This window comes from Octopus bimaculoides, chromosome 5 (assembly GCF_001194135.2).
Source record: "Octopus bimaculoides isolate UCB-OBI-ISO-001 chromosome 5, ASM119413v2, whole genome shotgun sequence".
In the NCBI taxonomy this organism is placed as follows: domain Eukaryota; kingdom Metazoa; phylum Mollusca; class Cephalopoda; order Octopoda; family Octopodidae; genus Octopus; species Octopus bimaculoides.
In genome coordinates this window covers 18,915,704-18,941,545 of record NC_068985.1, presented here as the reverse complement: position 1 = coordinate 18,941,545, position 25,842 = coordinate 18,915,704, and the positions used below count along the sequence as shown (strand labels likewise).

Sequence of the window (25,842 nt, the reverse complement as noted above, 5' to 3'; positions counted from 1 at the left end):
CGGGTGGCACATAAAAGACACCATTTCGAGCGTGGCCGTTTTCGTGCGGGTGACACGTAAAAGCACCCACTACACTCTCTGAGTGGTTGGCGTTAGGAAGGGCATCCAGCTGTAGAAACTCTGCCAAATCAGACTGGAGCCTGGTGTTGCCATCCGGTTTCACCAGTCCTCAGTCAAATCGTCCAACCCATGCTAGCATGGAAAGCGGACGTTAAACGATGATGATGATCCTGTGAAAGGTTTATTTCCAGTCTTGCATGTAAAAGATGTCTGGTCATAAGGAAATATTTTCTTGCTTGGAAACAAATGAGAGTTAGCAACAGGAAGGGCATCTGGCTGTAGAAACTCTGCCTCAACAAATTCTCTCTGACCCATGCAAGTATGGAGAAGTGAATGATGATGATGATGATAATTCTAAAGTTGTAAGGGAAAAAATATTAGTAAAATTGATGAATCTTACTAAATGTATTAGTTTCTACATGAATACATTTAAATAGATAGTGGAGTCATTCCAGTATCATCTTATTGTTTTGTGATGAAATCCCTAAATTTAATTCTTAAAAGTTTGTTCAAAGTTTAAACAACTGATGTTTGTATTAGTATTGATTATTTAACTATTGCAATTATATATTATTATCTTCTTTTGTAGACCACATGATAGAATTTTGTCTATGACTGTTTGTAGTAGGTTCTTAGTGATTGCTACTTGCAGCAATGTTATAATTCGAGTGGATATGATGCATCCTCATCAACAAGACGGTTAGTATTTCTTAACTGTTCATCTTCTGTTCATATATTTTGCACTTAGCTCATTTAAAACAATAGATATACATGAGATTGCTTTTAATCCTTTTGTTACCACATTTTTTTTTGCTAATAAACACTACTTCTGTTTAAAATAATTTTGAAAAGAAATGGAGATTTTTTTGTCCAAAAATTTTGTCATTATTAAACTGCTGTTTGGAACATAAATTAGCATGAACTGTTGGTGGATAGTTTTAATCTAGATCACTTGAAAACAAGGGGTTTGTTCCACAGAGCCAAGGGTGGTCTCAAGAGCATTGGTATCAAAATTTTTTTTTTTAAATCAAACTTAAAAATTTCCCAATAAGCAAGTGACCATATTATTTTGTTCACTTTCTTTTTCATATGAATTGACCCTTGTCTGCATGTGTATATATCATGGTGTACTTTATTTGTGTATATGTGTGCATACGTACATACATACATAGATATGCAACTATGTGTGGGTATACAGTGATAAATTCAAGAGTTTCATTTATTTACGAGTTGATTTCTTAATTTCACCAGAGTATAAATACCAATAATGGTGATAGTTAAAAAAAAAATGAATTCAGTTCAGTTATAAAGCGTGGATCAGCAACACATAGCCATACTATAATTTGCCAAAAATATTATCTGTGCCCATGGTATGCATTGCCCCTCCAATGCCCTTTCTTTTTCGTTTTCTTATGTAATGCATCTTTCATTATTGTATATGTTATTTTCAGTTGGGATGAAATAGGAATCCACACTCCCTGTTATGTACTCCCATAGAACAATATCTTTAACACTTGTCTTTCTCCCAACTAAACATCAGTAACAAAGACTTCAAATTACTCTCACTCATAGTCTCTTTCTAAATCTATTTATTTCCTATCCTATGTAAGACACTATTATATGGGCTCTTATCATTTTTCTACTTGCTTGACTAACAGGAAGTATTGAATGCAACATGAATATTTTCTCAATTCAAATTGTCAAAAAACAAAATGTTATCTTTTGTGTTAATGACAGGTAAAGTTAAAACATTTGTCTGTATATATGATTAGAAACAATATTTGCTGTTCTGAGGAGAGTCAATATGCCAATAATAACACACACACACACACAGAGCTTCAAGAAGTGGAATTGAACTTGTGTATGTGTTATTATTATTGGTGTGATGACCCTCCCAAGACACAACAAAATTTATTTCAACACACACATTCACATCAAGAATCTTACTAACCAAATACAGAAACGAAACAATATTTGCCTTTTTGCAGAAATTGAACTGCCAAAAATGATAGAGGATAGAATTCACAAAATATTCCTCGACCCAACTGGCCGTCATCTACTCATCAGTATGGAACAATCAGCTGAGGTTTATTACTTGTGTCGTAATTCTAAAAAAACAAAGACAATAAGTAAACTAAAGGTTCGTTGTTTTAATATTTGCTTATGATATATATCTCGTATTTCAAATATTATTTTAGTTTTTTTTTAACTCTTCCAAATATAATTTTTTTTTTTAAACATAGATATTTACTTTCTAGCTTCAATCAACTATTAGCTTTTTATTTCTAAATTAAAATTATTGCATTGTTTTTTTAAATAATTACTACATTATAAGATTGTTATTATGTGGCCTTAGTCAGCTCTGCACTGAAATAACCAGTAATTACAATATACATGACAGTCTACCACATCACATAATTTCAATCATGTAATGTTTGATTGCGTGGAGTGTGGCATGGACGTATCCCATGCAGATCATGATTTGGTGTTTTCAGTTTTTATTTTATATCTTTGAAGCCTTCATGATGTTTGTGGCTATGATAAACAAACCAGATTTAGTCAATGCAAGATTTTTACAGTTGGACCAAACTCACACTTTGGGTCTTAAGATTAAAACATTTTTCAACCACATTTGTTTACATGTTTTGTATTTATCTAGAATACCAGTAAAAGATTATTGAATTTGTCTGGGTTATTGGTGATGGATGTCAAATTTTATTATCAATGATGATAATTATTGAAATATCTAGATCGGTGTTGACTTGGGATCCAGCATGGGCTGACTTATCTGTGTTGCTTGTAACCCTTTAACATTCAGATGATTCTATCAAATGCAATGCTTATATATTCACATTGTTTGACATGCATTGTCTCGTAGCTTTGAGATTTTGATGATAACATTGCTGGCTAGGCATGAGAGGTTGGATCACTTTGAACATAAAATAGGTAGAATATTTGAGATGAATTTGACCAGTTGAAATGCTAAAAGTTAATGAAATCAGAACCAATATTATTGCACTGAAGTCTTATGAATAAGAAAAAAAAATTTAAATACAAAGACACTACCTGAACTCTATATAACTTTATGTAATGTTTAGGATAATTCACTTTTCTGAGTTTAAAACTTGCCAGTGCTGACGTCATTATATATATATATGTATATATATATTTAATCATTCTCATTAGAGCAAATACCCAAGGCTTGAAACTCAACCAAAACTAATGTAGTGAGACGTAGGTATATTATGCAACATAGCTGCCTGCCTTTCTGCTTTTTAAAAAAGAAGTCAATTCCTAAAAGAATAAATAAATTTTCTGAACACCGTATTAAGTACCATAAAAGTACCATATTAAATGGTATGCAAGACATGCTTTTTCTCAAAAATAAATGTCTTTAAAAGTCACCTTTGGTCCTTTACATGAAGTTGGGACTATATTACATGCTGTAATGCATTAAAAACATCTCTTTTCTTTTTTACCTTGAATATGGTGCTGCTGAGATTAGGGTGCATCTAATAAACCTGTATATCTTTTATACCATCAAATACTGTGTATTATATTCAGTTGTAAATATCAAAATGTCTTGATACTTGTTTCCTGAATGCAAAGAATTTATGAGATCAATAATAATATTTTTAATAACCATTTAAAGTTGTCCTATTTTGCAGTAGTACTATATTTTTCTTTGTATCTCTCTAAAGGGAAACCTTATAAATGCTGTTGGCTGGAACACCCAAAATACAAATGATACCCTCACTGGTCCTATATTGCTGGGTACAACTAAAGGTCAGTTTAAATGTAAACCTTAAAAATATAATCAGCAAAATTGTTTGAATGAATATATTTTTGTCTAAATTCTTTTATCTTCCAATTTATCTGTTGGACGGTTTGACTGAGGACTGGCGAGCCAGAAAGCTGCACTAGGCTCCAATTTGATCTGGCAAAGTTTCTACAGCTGGATGCCCTTCCTAATGCCAACCACTCTGAGAGTGTAGTGGGTGCTTTTATATGCTACCTGCATGGGAGCCAGACTGGCAGCACTGGCAATGACTACGCTCGAATGTTGTTTTTCATGTGCCAGTAAGGCAATGATCCCGCTCGAATGGTGCTTTTTACATGCCACCAGCACAGGAGTCAGTCAGCGGCCCTGGCAACGATCATGCTCAGATGGTGCTTTTAACGTTCCACTGGCACGTCATCGGCCATGTCAGCGATTTTGATTTCACTTGCCTCAACAGGTCTTCACAAGCAAAGTTTATTGTCCAATGAATGAAGGGTACTCATAAGTGGGCTGGTTATACACCACTGGCATAGGCCACGGGTTATGGTCTCAATTGACTTGTTGGTTCTTCTCAAGCACAGCGTATCTCCAAAGGTCTCAGTCACTTGTCATTGCCTTGGTGAGGCCCAATGTTCAAAGGTTGCACTTCACCACCTCATTCCAGGTCTTCCTGGCTCTACCTCTTTCACAAGTTCCCTCAGCTGCTAGGGTGTGACACTTTTCACACAGCTGTCCTCATCCATTCGCAACACATGACCATACCAGTGCAGTCGTCCCTCTTGCACACCACATCTGATGCTTCTTAAGTCCAACTTTTCTCTCAGAGCGCTTACACTCTGTCATGTATGCACCGCGGCTTATTATTTAAGCTCACATCAATTCCTCCGTGTGGTTGTTTTGCATTTATAATTAAAAAAATATATACAAATTATAAAAATAGAATTATAAAAATTAAAAAAATGTATAGTACTGTTCCTACTTCACAGATTTTCACCTATCATGAGGAGTTTTGGAACATAACACCCGTGATATTCGAGGGATTACTGTATTTTATTTTTAATAGCCAACAGAAAGAGATTTTGAGAACTGATTTGCATATATTGTGTTACATCACCAGTAAAAATTTAATCAGCACAGTTGGGAGATTAAAGATTTGGTGCAAAGAAAATCTGTGATATTTCCTTTATTGGAGTGAAAAAATAAGTTTTAAAAATATGTAAGGTTTTAAATGAATGATGTTCTCTTGTCAAATTTCATACGCTACATATTTCTACTGTTTGCTCCTCAGGACTAATCTATGAAACTGAACTAACTCGAGGAGATGACAGTCGGATATTTGGTCGAACAGTGGATCGCTATGTTTCCAAGGTCTGTTGATTTGATTATGTCTATCTTATTTTATTATTGGTGTTTAAACTGCTCTTATATAGTATAACAATTTTTAATATGATAAAGATTGTATGTGAAAATTTGAATCCCAGTTGTTGCTTCCAGCATTGTTTTTTAATTATTTAAAATTCCAAAATGTTATAATTTTGTCAAAAATAATCAAAGGAATATGTTTTAAGTCTTATGTCATATGACCTAAGATAGTGTGAGGAATAAATACCTCCTCAGTTCATCTTTATTTTTATCCGTCCTTACTATTCCTGGGAGGGCTATGGGGATGCAGTCCCCAGACATCGCTTCCATAGGGTACTATCAGAAGCAACGATCATCAGATTTTTCTACTGGATTCCCAAGCATGACCAAGTGAGACTATGGATATTAATCCAACCATCGTGTTCTTGGTCTAACCCTAGTTCCACTGCCAATTGGCTCAGCTTGACAAAATCTGTTTTACAATCCTTTCCTGCAACATTGTAACTACATGTCCAAAGTACTGGAACTGTGACTTCTCAATAAGGAGACACAGTAGGCACAAGCATGGCTATGTGGTTAGGAAGCTTGCTTCCTAGCTACATTGTTCCGGGTTCAGTCCCACTGAATGGCACCTCGGGCAAGTGTCTTCTGCTATAGCCTCGGGCCGACCAAAGCCTTGCGATTGAATTTGGTAGGTGAAAGTTACTGTCTTGTATGTACATGTGTGTGTAAGTGCTTGTGCTTCCTAAAAGAGAGAAGTGCCATCTGGAGAGACCCTCTGACCTCCAAGTTACACATCTCGTTAAATAATGTTACTTCAGAGATTTCTCAGAGGCAGCTTGTATTTGCGATTGTACTCTTTTGGTCATTACCCAACATTCATGACCATGTAGTTGAAGATAGATATAAAAACCGAATTGAAGATAGTAAATTTGACTTAACCAACCACTCCTCTTCTGAGTACTGAATGCTGAAGCTGGTGCATTAATGTGCCAGCACCTGCAATTCTTGCAACTGATTCAGCCTCCGGCTTCCCATCTCTCATGAATATGGTCCCAAGATACTTAAACCACTCTACTTGTCTCTGTGATGTTTCACTAACATGTAGAGTGCACTGCAAAGACTTTTTAGAGAGGACCAATATCCCAGTCTTTGCAACATTATTTCTCATCTCTACCTTGCAGCACTTAGCAATGAACCTATTCATTACATGCTAAAGATTACCTTCCAATGAGTTAAGTAACTCTATGTTTGTAAATATCAGCTGACCAATCCGACACCCATGTAGTATGACTTACACAACAGCTGTGCATGTCAATCCATTTCTTTAAAATTATGAAAAGGAGAGGTCACAATATGTACCCCTACTGAAGTTTAATACCCATGTTTTTAAAAGAATATGTCAAGTTTTTTAGTTAAGAGTTCTGCAGTCAGATCCTTTTCTTTGGAGTAGGGAGGGGTCAGCATGCTTCTTAGATGCTAAAAAAAAAATTAACATGTTCTTTTTTAATTTTGTTTGGACACCTTTTATAGTGTTCAAAACTATTGAATAGGTGTAATTACCCACCTTACTGCTGCACTAACAAGGGAAGTCGTTTTACAGTTACTCTACCTGCTAGAAATAGCAACCAGATTTTCTTCCTGTCAACTCTACTATCAAAAAATGGTGGATGAGTACATTCAATAATATAGTCCTGGATATACAAAAAGGCAGGATGGTTAAGGCTGGAATGACTTACTGTTTAGTTTTATTTGTTGACTACATTATCCTAAGGTATGAAAGTTATTCAGTTCCAGAGTAAGGGGAGCAATATAAAATAACAAGCAAATGAAATTTACTTATTCAAAAGATGATATTGAATTTCTGGACCTTCAGAACTAATATATAGGAATATTGTTATTGGATATCTTTAATGAATAACTATTGTCATTATAACTGTTCTTCATTTCAGTTATTTACTGCTGGAAAAGAAAAGGTACAACCAATCACTGGCATAGAATTTGATCGAATGCCATCGCGTCCTACAGATTGCAAATACTATGTTCTTGTTACAACTCCTAGGTAAGACCAAATCTTATGAAAATATATTCTGGTAGATTATAAGCTCAAGACTGAAATGACTCACTGGGATATATTTAATTCTTATATTCAACTGTTTGTGTCATATCACTTACACATTCATAATAAATGAGTAATATTTCTACTTAAAATTAAAGGAGAAAATGAAGTTCATTTTAAGTTGAATAAATGGTTCTTCCTTCAGTAATTATTATTATGGTTCTTTTGAATTAACTAATCCTTGAATTGTTATCATCATGGCTTGGCCATTGCCAGTATCGCCTGACTGGCCTTCGTGCGGGTGACACGTAAAAGCACCTACTACACTCTCTGAGTGGTTGGCGTTAGGAAGGGCATCCAGCTGTAGAAACTCTGCCAAATTTAGATTGGAGCCTGATGTTGCCATCCGGTTTCACCAGTCCTCAGTCAAATCGTCCAACCCATGCTAGCATGGAAAGCAGACGTTAAACGATGATGATGATGGCTCAGTAGTATTAAGAATAACCTATGTTAGTTTTAAGAATAATCTGTTATAAACAAAGAGAAAACTGAAGCCAACATTTTCACTTAAAGCAAGAATTCGTATTCTAAATGTCTTTCTTGGTTTTTTTTGAAAATGTTTTTTTTTTCTTTTTTTTTTTTTTTTTTTTTTTTTTTTTTAGTCGTCTTTATCAATTTATTGGAACAGTTTCCACTTCAGCTGAAGCTCCTATATTCCAACAGTTATTTCAAACTTACCTTGATACCCCAGGTAAAGTATTTTACTATCAAAATTTGTTTTGCCATCATTTTATATGTATTTTTTTTTTTACTTTTTCTCAAAGACTATGCAACGTACCCTGGTAATATATTTGAATATTTTACTTTTCATGGTACAAGAGTGTATATCCCTTTAGCTTAAAACAGTTCCACAAGAATGCAGTACTTAGTCTTTTAGCATTCAGATTACTCAGTCAAATCTAATGCTTATTTATTGACATTGTTTTGAATTAATCATGTATTATGTTGTAGCATTGAGATTTAGACAATGTGATTGCTTATTTTTAGAATGACATGACTTCCAAAATACGAGGTCTGATCAAAAAGTATCAGGACTGGTGCTATAAGAAGAAAACTACAACACATAATCAATTTGGCATTTAATCTCCTTTGGGGTGGTCTCCTTCTGAAGCCACACACATTCTCCAACATCATTTTCATTGATGGAAGCATCCTGGAATTCCTCTTTTGAGATAGTGAGCAGCTGCTTCGTCTCGTTCTCTTGGATTTCCTCAATGCCTTAAAATCTTGTTCCTTTCAAGCTTTGGTGTGAGGGTCGTAGTTGTAGACCTACAATTCATCATGTGTCATGACTTTTTAAAAAAAAGTTTCCGTCTTCCTTGACACAATCAAGTAGACTGAAACCCAATCTTTTTGAGACAACCACATTTTACACACTTTACTTCCAAGCATTGCTATAAACAACAGAAGTGAGTGAGAACATTATAACTTTGTGTGTAGATGCAACAGAAGTCAAGGTCAGTCTGTGCCAAGCAGCTTCATTCTACATACTTTAGTTCAGTTACCATAGCAACAGTCCCAATACTTTTTGATCAGTTCCCATATATTATATCTGGTAATGATTCTCTGAAGGGAATATTTAAAACATTTTCATTATTGATTATTCAAATCTAGTGTTGCTTGGATTCTAGTTTTCATTTTTATTTGTTCTGTTATTAATGGTTTATCAAAGTATATATTTTTGATCAATTGATTTTCTTGTTTTTCTTGTGATAAATATATGTATTTTATTTATCAATCTCATTACAGAAGAATTCCTGGAACTCCCTTATAATTTCGGTACAAGTGAACTACGTATATTTAACAATAGCTCAAAATCACGAGGCAAATCTTTTGCCCTGATGGCAGGTAAATTTTAAAGAATTTGTTAATTTCTTGATATTTTTAATATTAATAAATTTAGCGGTTTGTAAGTTGACAAACAATACATCACCAGACTTTAGAGTATCTCTCCCTCTACATTCTAAGTTCTCATCCCACCAATGTTGACTATGGTGAACACAAGTAATATATAGTGTCTTCTTTATTTCCCTTCCATGCTGTACTGCTTATTGGTCCATCTTTGAATAGTTCCAGTAACTTACCAGTTTTTCTATGAGAAGAAACAGCCTGCCACTTATTGAATCTTTCTTCATTTCTGGAGAAAGGGACGATATGATTGGTCTCTCATGAACCTTTTCTGAAAACAGCTGGTTCTTAGAGAGAGTAGAACTGATCCCAGTATGTTACCAGTACTTTATTGACCTTGGAAAGATAGAAGATAAAAAGCACAGTTAAACTGAGCATGATTTGAACTTGGCATGCAGTAGAGTTAAATACTGCAAGGCTGTTTACCTGACACTCTAATGCAGCAGTTCTCAACCAGATCCCAGGGCCACATGTGGCCCTCAAGTATCCTTCTGGTAGCCCCACCAATGGTCTTCATCATCATCATCGTTGTTTAACGTCCGCTTTCCATGCTAGCATGGGTTGGACTATTTGACTGAGGACTGGTGAAACCAGATGGCTACACCAGGCTCCAATCTGATTTGGCAGAGTTTCTACGGCTGGATGCCCTTCCTAATGCCAACCACTCAGAGAGTGTAGTGGGTGCTTCTACGTGTCACCCGCACGAAGGCCAGTCAGGCGGTACTGGCAACGCCCACGCTCAAGATGGTGTATTTTATGTGCCACCTCAGTTTATAAATATAATAAATTTTTCTTTAATTGTGCTTTACTTTTTTTTGGTGCAGCCCACTAAAAAAAAATCTTGGTTTTGAATCTGGCCCAGATATTAAAAAGATTGCAAACCACAGCTCTAATGACTCTAATTAGTCACCACCTACTTATATACTAATATTAACTAAATCAGCTATATTTTGCTACAACCAAATTAGCTCTACACTTCTAGCCAGAAGAAACTAATGTTAATACATTTTTTTTATAGAACTAATTCTTGTCAGTGTTAAGGTCTTTATTTAATTATGCAAAAATTGTGCATCTTTTATTTACAAAAGGTTTGTAAGACTGGCTTTAAACAAGTCTGCTTGAATATGTCAGATGTTATAAATGTAGTTAGTAGGCTTATCATCTGGTGTTTTCTTTGTCTTGACAGCCACCTGGCTTTTTTGCATTTTTGTTTGGTGGTGGGGTAGCATATGAGCTATATCATAAGATATTCAATGTGCCTGTCTCCTAATTTCATATCACAAACATACTATATACAGTAAAAAGCACCCACTCCACTCTGTAAGGTGGTTGGCATTAGGAAAGGCATCCAGCTTTAAAAACCATTCCAAAGTAGCCAGTGGAGCTTGGTGCAGTCCTCTGACCCAGTAGCCTCTATCAAATTGCCCAACTCATGTCAGCATGGAAGACAGATGTTATATGATGATGGGGATATATATGAACTTAACTTCACTAGAAATAAAGTGTCCTATTGAGAAGAAAGTGGATTGTAATGTAAGATGGAACAAATTTAAATCATAAATTGTTTAACATGACAGTGATTTATTTATTTATTTATTCAGCTTTCTTCAACAACATGATAAGATTATTTGAACTGGTTTCATTCTTTTATTCTTTTACTTCATGTTTAATTTCAATTTCAAGTTTATAATCCTGCTTCATATTGTGATGAAATGATTATCTCCCTTGTAATAGCTGCGATTGTTTGGGGACCATGTAGTAGTAATTTTTCTTTTCATCAAAATTATGAATTTTTTGTCATCGAAATAATTTTTGGATTCATAAAAATTATTAATTTGTTTTTTAACAATCTGATCAATTCATATTCTTGAATCCTAAATAAATTCTAGGATTTAAACAACTGTATGAATTAATTTCATCACCCAAGAGTAAATTCAACCAAATGAGTAATTAAAAATTAAAAAGGAAGACTTTCATTATTTAATTGAGTCATTTGAAAATTAAAATTATTTAGCTTTGAATGCCAAAGTACTAATGAATATGAAAAATAGATATATCCAAATGAGATTTTCTGTTATACTGTTTTTTTTTTTGTCATATTTTTTATATTTTCTAGGACCCGGAATCTACTATGGTGATATTAATGTCCAAGGTGCTGCTGGCCCAAACTCTGTTACTGTCAACTCTAAACTTATGCCATATCCTTTTTAGTATAATTTTTTCTGTTAGGTTTATTCACCCATATATATAAAACAGTTACCTTTTACTTGTTACTGGTTTCAGTCATTGGACTGCGGTCATGCTGGTCTTTTTCTAATGTGTTAGAATTGTTGTTTATACCAACTTTGAACTATTCAAACCAAAGAATAACACTTAAAAACTTTTGTAAATTGATGGTCTTGACACTTATGTTTTTTAAGAATATGGTTACGTAAGCATAGGTCATGTTGTCAACAAAGTGCATGCACTGATTGTATTTCACTTCAATTTTATTGTCAATTAATTAGATGATTAGTCATTTAGTTACCTAAATTAACAAAGCTCTTTCATCACAGCCCATGACCTTATCAATGATAATGTGGCTCTCATGCATCTCCTCTGTGTAATTGCTTATTTTTTTACATTATGTTTATCTCCAAGTTTCAATACAAGATTTTACTTCCAAGAATCTTACAAAACAAATACATGTATGATGCTTTTAAAAAAAACTTATTTTCCTGAACCATTTCAATTACCCTGTTGAGAGCAACAATAAAGTCGTACCTCTTTCCATTGTTCTCACTGAATTTCATGTTCTTATACTTTTTCCTGACAGGTGAGTGAAGACAAATCTTTAATTCCTTTTGTAACTTACTTTCTTTTTTTTTAACTGGTATTAAAGGCTGCTGTTGTCTAAATCAGTAGTAGTATTGACTTACCAACAGAAGGGTCTTTAGTCTAGGTATAAGGCATTTTGACACCACTTATTTGAAGGTAAACATTTTAATTATAATGTTCCCCTTCCATAAAGACATTTTAATGTTTCTTTTGTTCTCTCTCTATCTCTCTCTCTCTCTCTCTGTGAGTGTCTGTGTGTGTGTGGGGAAAGAGAAAATGTAGATGTTAGTTGTGTCTAATTAATAAATTGTTATATATCTTTCTCTCTCTCCCTCACTCTATCTCTATGCGTATATTTCTGTGTGTTCATGCATGTGTGTTTGTATGGTTGTCACTAGTGCCAAAAGGTACTGACACCAAAACAGGCTAAATGTTCAGTTAGCCCTGTCAAATCATTAACATCCAAACAGCTGTGCCTAATCACTGTGTTCCATTTTCAGTCCATCTCTTATCACCAGTGCTATGTTGTGTCTTAAGTCAAGGTACTCTATTCAAAAAATAAAAAAACTCAATCTAGATAGCTATGAATAGATGAAGCAGTACAGCTTAACCCTATAGGATTGATGAAAGTTTTGTAAGCTTCCTGTTAATACAGGAATTTGGAGATGGTGTCTTCCAAACTGACACCCTAGATTCACTACATGGATGAAATCTTTATTAGTAGCCCAGTGTATAATAACACCTTCAAATCTAATATAAGGGAAGTGTTTTGTATATTAATAGTTGAGTTAATATTAATTTGTAGATTTAAGGTGGCGAGCTGGCGGAATTGTCACCATGCCAGGCAAAATGCTTAGTGGCATTTTGTCCATCTTTACAGTCTGAATTCAAATTCCACTTAGGTCGACTGCCTTTCATCCTTTTTGATTTGATAGAATAAGTACCAGATGAGCACTGGAGTCAATGTATTGCAACTTACCCTGCCCCCTAAATTGCTGGTCTTGTGCCAAAATTTGAAACCAATATTAATTTGTATAGGCTTTTTTTATATTGCTTATTCACATTAATTTCATTGGCCTCATGGAGGCAATGACCAAGACCTTTGGCATTTTGTTGTGCTTGAGAAGAAGACCCATCAAGCCAAGCAAAATCGCAGTCATGGCAGATACCAGTGGCATGTAAAAGCACCCTGGTGTCATGGGAATGGCACGTAAAAGCACCCATTACACTCTTGGAGTGGTTGGCATTAGGAAGGGCATCCCGCCATAAAAAACCATACCAGATCATACTGGAGTCTGGTGCAGCCTTCCAGCATGCCAACACGGACAACAGACGTTAAATGATGATGACGACCAAGCAAAACTTTTTCCTTTAAAGAGGACGTTATAATTAATTAGATTTTGTTTTAAATATTACAAGAACACTAAACTAAACAGCTCAAAATTCGCCAAAAGAAAAATTCTCTATAAACATGCTTATAGCATGTTATTTAGTATAAATACAAACTATATTAGAGCTTTAACTATACAGGCATTATTAGGGCCTGCAGCCATTCAAAATAAGGTTTATTTATATGCCTGTTAGCGGTAGTATCTGCTTTTGTTGGCATGAACTATTTTTACAGTGATAATATATATAGTACCGCCTGACTGGCCTTTGTGCAGGTGACACGTAAAAGCACCCACTACACTCTCTGAGTGGTTGGCGTTAGGAAGGGCATCCAGCTGTAGAAACTCTGCCAAATCTGCCAACCGGTTTCACCAGTCCTCAGTCAAATCGTCCAACCCATGCTAGCATGGAAAGCGGACGTTAAACGATGATGATTATGATGAATTATAGTAAAATAAACTAAAATTGAAAGGAAACAGTCTGACATGACATATTGAAAGGCTTTTATGAGAAAGTCATTTTTTTCTCTCTTGTCTCTTTTTGCAATGAAATTTATTTTATAATTGCATTTGTTTGCCAATAAATGTCATGAACATCCTGAAATGTAAATCTCTGTTTAGGTAACCATTTCAGATCAGTGACAATCTTGACATTAAAGCAGTTATTTAATAGATCCATTCTGGTTCTTAAGAATTAGCAGAATAGACAAAAGTATATTTCTGTTAAAAACTCTTATTAAGTTATATTAATCTACAGAATTAATTAATATAAAGGTGATATTTGAACATATTTTAAGGAGAAGAGAATAAGAAAATTTGTTTCTGTTTTCATATGTTTTAATCAGAATTAAGATAGCTGAGATCTATGTGAAGGAAACCTAAGCTTATTTTATAATGCTCCTTGGTGAATATAGTAAGTACATTGAAAATATTTATTTTGAATACTTTGCCTACTGTATAAGTGTATGGTATCTAAAGAACTCTACTTTGAAGAGAAGTTGCAGCAATATATGGGTAAAGTAGATAGTTTCACTTTCCATATTCTTGTAATAAGGTATTTTAACCCTTTAGCATTTAAACAGGTGATATCCAACCCAAATGTTCTACCTGTTTTATGTTTAAACTGGCCAGATCCAGCATACCACACCTGCCCTAAAATATCATTCTAAACAGTCACATCTTCAAAATCTCTAAGCTACTAGATAATACATGACTAATTTTTATAAAATGCGAATTAATAAGCATTACATTTGATACAGTAATCTGAATGCTAAAGAGTTAAACTGCAATGATAAAAAATATCTAAGAATCATTTGGATTTGTCCATATTTTCTTCTTCAGGATGAAAGCAGTGTGCCTTCTTAATGAGCAACTGATTTATGATGATGTATTTCCAGAGGTCAGTGTCTCTTTGTCTTTTCACTTCATTCCTTCATTTAAAAAAAAAAAAGAAAAAACAATTTTGAAATTTTCTCACGGTAAAAATCAAATCCTATGTTTATCAGTTTAAAATAAAATTACTTTCAACTTGATATTTAATCTAATTTTGTAAAGGTCCTTTTTGATAGTAAGAATATTTGTTAAGACATATTTCTAGCTATCCCTTCATTTATTACTTCCATTTACTTTCTGCTATGTGTGAACGTTTTTGATTGCTGTTGAGAAAATTCAATAAACTCCACTTAAATTTACAGCAGTTGGATATGTAGACACAAGTATTAGCTTTCATTTTGAATATTCCACAAAAGTATGTCTGGCCATGGAAAAATATTACCTTGCTTAGAAACAGATGAGGGTTGGTGACAGGAAGGGCATCCAGCCATAAAAAAAAATCTGCCTCAATAAACTCTGTCCAACCATGCAAGCATGGCAAGGCAAACATTGAAATAATGATTGTCAAACATCGCACATGGTAGTCTAAAGTGTAGTGTAGCAATTCATATCTCTCTCTCTCTCTCTCTCTCTCTCTCTCTATATATATATATATATATATATATATATATATATATATATATATATATATATATATGTATATATATATATATATATATACATATATATATATATGGCTTCCACTGGACTAGCTGTCTAAACTTCATATTTTAGCATTTCAGAAGTTTTGGTGTCACTACAGCAAACAAATTTGTTTTTGAGACTGAATATTATTTTGATATATTAGTATTTGTTAGATTATAGAGTAGATAATTTTAAGATAGATTTGTTTTGTTTATTTGGTAAAAGCACCAGAAAAAGTACTGTGAAATTGCCATGAGGAATGGATTGTCCAACATTGCAAGCAGAGTTTGCCTTCAGTTTAAACCTATCAGAAGAGAAATAAATGAAAGACAGCAAACATATTTCATGTCTGAGAAACTGAGTGAGAGAGAGGGAGAAGGAAGTGAAGGAGAAGCCGGTGAGGATGGGGTGGAGGGGTAAATTGAGTGGAGAGGGGCTGTGGAGAATAAAAATAGGATTACTGAATTATAAAGAGATGTAGTAGTAGAAGGAACAACTTTCATTTTAACTCATCAGCTTTTGTTTTCATGTTTTCAGAGGGTTGGAAAATTCATTGGACTGTGTAAAGATCCTGTGTCTGGAAATATTTGGGCATACACTTCCCAACACATCTATAGTTATAAAGTTAACCAGGAGTACAGGTTTGTTCTTATATTGTTCGATTCCTTTTTGCATAACTACAACCTAAATATATATTCTTTTATTCTTATATTGGTTTCAGTAAGAGGCTCTGGCCATCTTGAGGTGCTACCTTTATGTTTGGTTTATGTTTAATTTCAGAATTCATTTTGTTTTTTATTATCAGACATATGCTTGTACAATTTGTTCTTATATATATCTCTTCTGGCTGTATCATCATCATCATCATTTAGTGTCTGCTTTCCATGCTGTCATGGGTTAGACAGTTTGACTGAAACTGGTAAGCTGGAGGGCTACACCAAGTACCAATCTGATTTGCCTTAGTTTCTAAGGCTAGACGCCCTTCCTAGCACCAACCACTCCAAGAGTGTAATGGGTGCTTTTTACGTGCCAGTTACGTGACACCAGCATCGGCCATGACTATGATTTCACTTGGTTTGATGGGGTCTTCTCAAGCAAAGCATATTGCCAAAGGTGCCAGTCACTTGTCATTGCCTTTGTGAAGCCCAGCGTTTGAAGATCATGCTTCACCACCTTGTCCCATGTCTTACACACACGCACGCACACATAATTGTGTGTTTGTCTACCTGTCCCTGGCCACTCCTTTGACAACCAGTATTCATTTGCTTACAAACCTGTAACTTAGCAGTTCTGCAAGAGAGACTGATACAGCAAGAACAAAACTTAAAACAAAAAGGAAAGTACTGGGTTGATTTTTTTCAACTAAACCCTTCAAGGTAGTGTCCCAGAATGGCCACAGTTCAATTACTGAAACAAGTGAAAGATAAAAAATTTCACTATAAACATCATTTCCTGCTATCAATAGCCATCCTTGTTATATTATTTCCTTTTTCTAAATAACCTCTTCTGCAACTAGCACCAAATCAACATAACCATTTTTTCCATGTCCGACAGTGGGCTTTCTTTGTATTAGGAAATTAGATATAGCAAGGTCTATAGCTATATGTTGAAACTTCAAAAACCAATACTATCTAGAAAATACCTTACTTTGTATATAAGAAGGGTGTTGATAGTAACTTGGTGTTTTGTCTTCAGTGCAAGTAATAGATGTACAGAACATACTGTGGGACAAAAATAATCCAAATATTAGATATACAGGATTTTTTAGAGGCAAGGTACATATATCAAATGAAGACCCTGGACTATTTAAAACATAAAGTAGTTTGTAAAGATAGTGAGTTAGATGTGTCTAACAATTCTAATCATTTCATCATTTTCCAAAATTATTTTGTAATTTACTAAGCAATTCATTCTTATCAAGTTATTTTTAATATCATTATTTTCATTTATATTTTTAAGTGTTTCATTTGCATACATTATTTATATAAAGGTTTTTTAAATTCTTTTCAGTTTATTGTATTAGCTATATATCTAAAAAAATTTTTTGCAGGGATGTCTGGCGGATCTATCTTGACCAAGGCAAATTTGACCAAGCTAAAGAATATTGTCGAGTAATAATGTTTTTTAATTATTTTCACATCTTGTTTAAAAATTCAGGTATTATCTTAACAAATCATAAAGGTACATTTGAGGTCATAATAATGCATCTGATGCAGAGTGGTAAAAGGTTTAAGATTATTGTTTTTATGATTTAAAATAGATATTTCCTACAAACATAGTGATCATGAATAGTATGTCCCTCGAAGTTAATTTACATGGGGAGAGAAAAGTCTGATCATTGTTTGTAAGTAAGAGACAACCACAGACATGTTTCAGTCTCTTTAATCTCATTGTCATAGCATAGGCTGTTCTTTACCCTTGGGATATAAATAAACTTTGAGTGACCAATTCTTAATTTCTTGAAATGATTTCCTTCCTACCTTTGAGAGTCATTGAAAATTACTGCTAATTTTCTGTTTTCTTTCTCCAATTAAGAGGAAAATTTCAATAAACTGGTTGCCATGTTTACCACAATTAATATTCTGATTTGTTTTTTCATCAGTAGTTCATTTGAGTTATTTCCCATAAAAAAAATTTTTTTCTATTACACAAATAAGAGGGCTAAAAATTATTCATAACTCTTTTGCTACCAGTAAAGCTATTTGTCATCTGATCATCAAAGCTATATTATGCTGATGGCGTCTTGTAGCTTGAAACATGCTTCAATCCTTATCATTGATTTTGTTAATTTTACTTAATCTCACCTTTGTCTCTCTTGGATCAGTTCAATATTTTACTAATGTAAATTCTGTAATATACACCAAATATATTTTTTTTACAAAACTACAAACGAGGGTTACCTAATGATGACTTGAAAGTAGTTGCCCATGCTTCATGTGGTTTAATGTGTCTAGTAATAGCCTGTTTTCTGTCCTATCCTAAGTGAACTCAACAGAAGGTTTCACCAAAGCAAATCAGAATACAAATTATTGTAAATATAGTAACCAATACAAGTTATACTAAAGTAACAAACAACAAAAGGCTATTTTTAGCAGTGTTTCAGTTGTACCCCATCATCAACATATCACTATGAGTTTTCTTCTTATTTTAGGACAATAGGATGCAATTAGACGAAGTATTGACTAAAGAAGCAGACCATCTTTTTTCTTTAAAAAGGTAAGTTCTAGTTTAATTATTATCAATTCATACCAGTTCATTTAAGAGTTGTTTTTCTGTGTATGTGTTAATGAGCAAGATTGACTATTCTATTTATCAACACACCATTTATTCAGAAGAAATGTGGTGGCATCACCCCTATGAGAACTTGGATACTGTTCCCAAATGCATTCATTAATATTGGTTTCAAATTTTGGTACAAGGCCAGCAAGTCTGGGCCAGGGGATAAGTTGATTACATCACCCCCATTGCTCAACTGGTACTTATTTTATTGGCCCTGAAAGAAAGATGAAAAACAAAGTTGACTTCAGCAGAATTTGAACTCAGAATGTAAGAGCGAACAAAATGTCCAGCGTGGTAATGATTCTGCCAGCTCACCACTTTAATGCATTCCTCTGAGTGGTTGGCATTAGAAAGGGCATCCAGCTGTAGAAACTCTGCCAAATTTAGATTGGAGCCTGGTGTTGCCATCCAGTTTCACCAGTCCTCAGTCAAATCGTCCAACCCATGCTAGCATGGAAAGCGGACGTTAAACGATGATGATGATGATGATGATTAATATTAAAAATTATTTAAGCACAAGAAAGAACTGTAAATTCTGTTGTTCTGACCTTTTCCAAAGTGTTTGTGTTAGTCTGGATGAGATGCAGGTTAGTTTTGTGCCAGAGAGAAGCACCACTGATGCTATATTCCTGGTAAGGCAGCTGCAGAAGTACCTAGCCAAAAATAAACCTCTGTACTTGGTTCTTGTTGACATGGAGAAAGCCTTCAACAGGGTCCTCTTCTCCCTTATCTGTTGGTCAATGCAGTAACTAAGGATAGTTGACAATTAGTGAGAGCTGTACAAACCATGTGCAGGGATGCTGTCAACAAGGTGACGGTTAGCAATGAATTCAGTGCATAAGTAGTTCATCAAGGATCAGTTCTGACCCCTCTCCTCACTGTTCATCATAGTTCTCCAGGTAATAACAGAAGAATTTAAATCAGACTGCCCCTGGGAATTCTTTTATGCTGATGATGACCTTGTTCTTTTAGCTGAATCACTACCAGAACTGGAGCAAAAAAATTTCAGGTGTGAAAGCAAGGTCTGGAACAAAGAGCCTTAGAATTAATTTAGCAAAAACCCAAATCTTAGTAAGTAGGAAAGCAGACAAATCACAAATCCCTTCAGATAGATGGCCCTGCTCGATATGTAGGAAAGGTGTAGGTAGAAACTCCATAACATGTACCCAGTGCAGGCTATGAGCACAAGAGGTATAGCAATATCAGAGGAAGGTTAACAGGGAAAATAGTTTTTGTATGTGACAGATGTACAGGTACAATAAACACTAGAAATGTACAGAAAATGAAGGCGGCGAGCTGGCAGAAACGTTAGCACGCCGGGCGAAATGCTTAGCAGTATTTCGTCTGCCGTTACATTCTGAGTTCAAATTCCGCTGAGGTCGACTTTGCCTTTTATCCTTTCGGGGTCGATAAATTAAGTACCAGTTACGCACTGGGGTCGATGTAATCGACTTAATCCATTTGTCTGTCCTTGTTTGTCCCCTCTACGTTTAGCCCCTTGTGGGCATTAAAAAAAAAAAGAAATGTACAGAAAATAGACTCCATGAAATGGCAGGTGGGGGTACCTAGAAGTAATTGATAGCTTCCCCTATCTAAATGACCCAAGTCAGCAGTGGAGGTGGATGTACCGAGAACATGGCTGCTAGAATAAGAATAGGCTGGGCAAAGTTGAGAGAGCTCCTACCTTTGTTGATAACAAAGAGCCTCTCTCTCAGAGTGAAAAGCATATTGTATGATGCCTATGTTTGAACAGCTATACAACATGGCAGTGAAACAAGGGCTGTGACTGCAGAGGACATGTGAAAGCTTGTAAGTAATGAAGCTAGTATGCTTTGCTGGATGTACAATGTCAGTGTGCACATTCAACAAAGTGTAAGCATCTTGAGAGAAGAACTGGGCATAAGAGGCATCTGCTGCGGTGTGCAAGGAAGATAACTGTGCTAGTACAGTCATGTAATGTGTATGGACAAGGACAGCTGTGTAAAGAAGTGCCAATCTCTAACTGGAGGGAAGCTGTAGAAGAGGTAGACCCAGGAAGATATGGAACCAGGTAGTGTGAAGCATGATCTTCGAGTGTTGGGTGTCATGGAAGTGATGACAAGTGACTGAGTCCTTTGATGATTTGCTGTGCTTGAGAAGATTCGTCAAACCAAGTGAAATCATAATTATTACCAGTGTCAACGACATGTAAAAGGCACCCACTACACTGTTGGAACTGTTGACATTGGGAAGGGCATCCAGTTGTAGAAACCAAGCCAAAATCAGACTGGAACCTAGTACAGCTCTCCAACTTAGCAATTCCTGTCAAACCAGCTAAGCCATGCTAGCATGGACAATAGACAATAAATGATGAAGATGATTTCTGTTGAAATACTCTATTTCAATTAATTTCAAAAATGATGAAAATAGAGTGAAATAATTTTCATATTATCAAGCTGATGTTTTGAACATAAATTAACATGAAATTCTAATGAGAAATTTTTATTGAAATTACTTTAAAACAGAAAGTTTGTACCCTAGAACCAGGAACAGTCTCAGATGGGTTGATGCCAAAAGGGTTCATTCTTACTTTGACTATTTGTATTTCTGCTAACACCGATTACTATATCACTACTTCTTCTTCTAGTTTTTCCATCATTCCATGACTAAGTTATCTTGTATACTAACATCTAATGCTTTTAATACCATATTATTTTGAAATAAAATAAGTTGAAGCAAAAAGAACAAATGTATAAGATATTAACTGTTAAGTTCATGAGCCTCATCAGAAAAGATTTTATCTGTCATCTATTGAACAGCAACTAAACACTAACCCTTGAAATCCCTTTAGAGTTTATGGTATCCCTAAAGGGAATTTAACCAGAAACTATTTGAGCAACATTTGTGTTTTATATAAGTTCTTAACTGATTTTTAAAATGTTTGTCTTAATACTTGTTCCTACTTCTTACGTAGATATAAAGAAAGTGCTGTCATGTACGCTAACACACAAAGTTCTTTTGAGGAAATTGCATTAAGGTTTATTAATCTTGAAGATAAAGAACCTCTAAAAGCTTTCCTTACACAGAAACTGAACAGTCTTAGGGTCCAGGTAAGTGTAAATTTGTTCTAATATTTTAGCAGTTTATGTTCTGGACTTTACTGTATTTACTTGCACGTTTGTTGTCCTCTTAATTTAGTGTTAAAACTTAGTACAAAATTTTCTCCCTTCATAGTTTTAGCTTTGCCCCATGTATATGTCACAGCCAATTTTTTTCAGTTAAAATCATGTAATTGTACAATTTATACTTGAGCAAATACAGTATAATGATATTGCTTTTCTCAGTTTGGAAATTGATTTTTACAGGGAGAGTGAAATGTTTAGATTTTTTTAAAATTATTAAACCTTTTAATTATACATGTTTGAATGTGCTTTGGTAAATTATCAATGTTGATTCATTTGTTCATTCAATTTTATGTCCATTTTTTCATGGTGGTATGGATTAGATGATGAAACTTGTTGAGGCAGAGTTTCTATAACCAAATGTTCTTCCTGTTGCCAGCCTTTACCAGTTTTCCCAGTAAGGGAAAAGTTTCCATGTATCAAAAGTTGAAACTACAAGACTTTTTGCTTATCAAAGATTGTAAACAAAAACAGTGTTTTCACTCAGACAGTATTGATTAGAACATGTGGTATGGCATCTGTGCACACACACACACACACACACACACACACACACACACACACGTGTATGTGTGTGTGTGTGTGTATATATATATATATATATATATATATAGTAAACAGAAATGTTTAAAGAGTTTAAAACATCACTACATGCGTTTCAGTAGTGTGGTTTAATACAGATACGAATCCATTCCATAATTTATTAGGTAACGCTATGTGACTTCATAGTGTTAAACAGTCACTATCCCATCAGGTGATATTCCAGCTGAATTGACCATTTGAATTACCTGAAATTTTTCTGAGTGTTCTGTTTAGCGAAAGAGACACAAAGATGCTTCTTAGTTAATTTGCCACTATTTATTCGATCCCCTCAGGTTTCTTCTCTGTTTCTATTTATCAATTCCAATCACAAGGTATGAAATCCTGCCTGCAGTAGAAGACATTTACCCAAGGTGTTGTACATTAGGACTGAATGTAGAGCCTCAAGGTTGCAAAGCAAGCTTCATCACCATAGTCATGACCGTGCAATTTATAGATGCAAAATACTTTTATGATTTTAGCTAAAAATATAGAAATAAATATTAATAAAATTATTTCTAAATTTACAAGACATGCTTTAGCTAAAAAATATAAATAAAAATAATTGTTAATTAGAGTTTGTTCAACTCTTATCAGTATGGAAAAATGGACATTAAAAATATTAATAATAATCATATCGTAGTGGTAATAAATACAATTAAGAACATTTCAAGAGCCAAAAAATTAATTAATTGATTAATTACTAATTATGAATATATTCCATTAAGCAAAACCTTGCAAAATAATGTGTGAATGAAGTCATAGTTCTAGCCAACAATTTTACGGACAGGGTCTGTATAGCAAGCCTTTTTAAGGTTTATATATCAACCTTTTTATATGACTGTTTACCAATACAGAAGTTAAGAATTAAAGAAGCTATATCAAATGTCTGTTTTTATTCTCTCTTAATATTACTTGAGTCAAACTTATCTATAAGATGTTTTTAAATGTTTTCAGTTGCATTATCGCTTCAAATAATTTTTCACTGAAACATGTCTGTTTGTAGGACCGTACTCAGATGACAATGCTTGTCACATGGCTGACTGAAATTTATTTGAATCAACTTGGAGAACTCAAGGAACAAAATGACGAGAAAGATTCCCCGTACCAAAATCTTCAAAAAGAATTTTGCCAATTTCTAAACCAAAGTATTATTAAAGTAAATAATTTCTTTGTTATAATTGTATATGCTTTTATTTGATGAAACATTTCATCTTCCACTAAAAGATTTTTAATTCATGGAATTTTAACACTTTGATACAGTGGTTCTTTTTATTGATTCTGTTAGGTATTGGAAACCATTTTGATTCCTATCAGCTATTGCATTTCCATCATCTCGAAATCATTGTCCTTAAGTTTATGTTGCCCATGTTAATGTGGGCTGTGCAAGACTTCTTGAGGCAGTATTTTCTGTCTGGATGCCCTTTCTAATGTCAGTCCTTGCTTGTCTTTCATGTCAGGTGGTTTATACTGTTGTTGTCATATTGAGCCCTGCCAAACATGTTGTTTATGGGGGACATAATCAATACCACCAGTTGTTGGCACTCCGTTGCTTACGACGTCGAGGGTTCCAGTTGATCCGATCAACGGAACACCCTGCTCGTGAAATTAACGTGCAAGTGGCTGAGCACTCCACAGACACGTGTAGCCTTAACGTAGTTCTCGGGGATATTCAGCGTGACACAGTGTGACAAGGCTGACCCTTTGAATTACAGGCACAACAGAAACAGGAAGTAAGAGTGAGAGAAAGTTGTGGTGAAAGAGTACAGTAGGGTTCGCCACCATCCCCTGCCAGAGCCTCGTGGAGCTTTAGGTGTTTTCGCTCAATAAACACTCACAACGCCCGGTCTGGGAATCGAAACCGCGATCCTATGACCGAGAGTCCGCTGCCCTAACCACTGGGCCATTGCGCCTCCACTATCAATACCACCATAGCAATATCAATGAGATAAAAAGTCAAACTCACGCCAGCCAGCCAGCCATACAATTTCTGACTACCAAATTTCACTGACAAGACATTGGTCAGCCCAAGGCTATAGTAGAAGACCCTTGCCGTAGATGCCATGCAGTTGGATTGAAACCAAATCCACATGGTTGCAAAACAAACTTGTTCACCATGCAGCCATACCTGCACACAATCAACTAAATCATACAAATTCAATTTACAGAGATGATTACTTAGTTAAAACTTAATTTTTTCCAATATGGAATTGCAACCTCAATTATATGTAAACCCATAATCTGACTGATGTAGTAGAGTCATTGTATAGAAACAAGCAGGTTGGAAACTAAATCTGTGTCAAAGGTCAACTGTCTAATACAACAATATATTTTCAGGAATGTGTATGTAACAACCGGCAAGTTATTTATGACCTGATTGCTAGCCATGGTGATGTTGAAGACTTGATGTATTTTGCCAGGTTAATGAAAGGTAATTATGTCTTTTTGTTTTGTTTTTTAAATTTCATTTCATTTTCTTAACATCATGAAAACATTTAAATATCAACCCTAGTTTTAATTCTTGTTCAAACTCCAATTTAATAGTAATCAGTTTTGAAGTTTTTTAAATTTATTTAATCTAAGAGATTAGGAGATTTTAGGGGTTCGCTCCCCTGCTCCCAATTTTATCAGAGGCAGCTGTGCATCGTTAACCAGCTAGAGGTGTTCTCTTGGGGTTAAAAAATCGCAGTAGAGTTCGCTCAGGCAACCATGTTAAAGTAGCTCCGAATATTACTATTTATCAATTTATTTTTTACTGAATAGAAAGCTAAATTTCCTTGATTTTTTTTTATTTTTTTAAAAATGACATTCACATTTAAATTGCAGTGTTTAAGTGTGAATAAGGCAGCGAGCTGACAGGATCGTTAGCACACTGGGCAAGATGCTTTGTGACACTACATCTGTTTTTAGATTCTGAGTTCAAGTTCCACCGAGGTTGGCGTTGCCTTTCATCCTTCTGGTGTTGGTAAAATAAGTACCAGTTGAGTGCTGAGATCAATGTAATCAACTTGCCTCCTCCCCCCAAATAGCTGGCCTTGTGCCAAAATTTAAAATCAATATTTAAGTGTGAATATCACTGTGTAATAAAACAAGTTCCATTTTATTGTTCTTTATAATACGTTTTTACTTTTTAATCAAGATCTCCCCCTCCTACTTCTTTTCTATTTCTATTCCAAACTAAAATCTTCGATGGTATGAAAATATTTGACAACTCTTGCTCTTGTGTTTCAAATTTACCTCCAATGTTTAAGTTATGTTTATCCACGCTTCCTTCTCGTCACAAAAAACTTTTTAATTGTAGTCTTTTCATTCAGACCTTTCAACTTCTATCATTTTAATTTTATATATATATATATATATATATATATATAT

At 34.5% G+C, this 25,842-nt stretch overlaps 1 protein-coding gene across 1 annotated transcript in view; it reads left to right on the top strand.

Moving 5' to 3' along the window:
- Positions 1-25,842, top strand: part of LOC106874497 (vacuolar protein sorting-associated protein 18 homolog) — a 53,067-nt gene that overhangs the window by 11,483 nt on the left and 15,742 nt on the right. The window contains exons 3-18 of the mRNA XM_052968020.1: positions 615-759; positions 2,049-2,200; positions 3,762-3,846; positions 5,130-5,209; positions 7,156-7,265; positions 7,925-8,013; positions 9,072-9,170; positions 11,347-11,440; positions 11,944-12,045; positions 14,777-14,834; positions 15,989-16,092; positions 17,502-17,562; positions 18,603-18,667; positions 21,684-21,819; positions 23,477-23,629; positions 24,808-24,901. Coding sequence (XP_052823980.1) covers positions 615-759; positions 2,049-2,200; positions 3,762-3,846; positions 5,130-5,209; positions 7,156-7,265; positions 7,925-8,013; positions 9,072-9,170; positions 11,347-11,440; positions 11,944-12,045; positions 14,777-14,834; positions 15,989-16,092; positions 17,502-17,562; positions 18,603-18,667; positions 21,684-21,819; positions 23,477-23,629; positions 24,808-24,901 — 1,627 coding nt within the window. The remainder of the gene's footprint in view (positions 1-614; positions 760-2,048; positions 2,201-3,761; positions 3,847-5,129; positions 5,210-7,155; positions 7,266-7,924; positions 8,014-9,071; positions 9,171-11,346; positions 11,441-11,943; positions 12,046-14,776; positions 14,835-15,988; positions 16,093-17,501; positions 17,563-18,602; positions 18,668-21,683; positions 21,820-23,476; positions 23,630-24,807; positions 24,902-25,842) is intronic.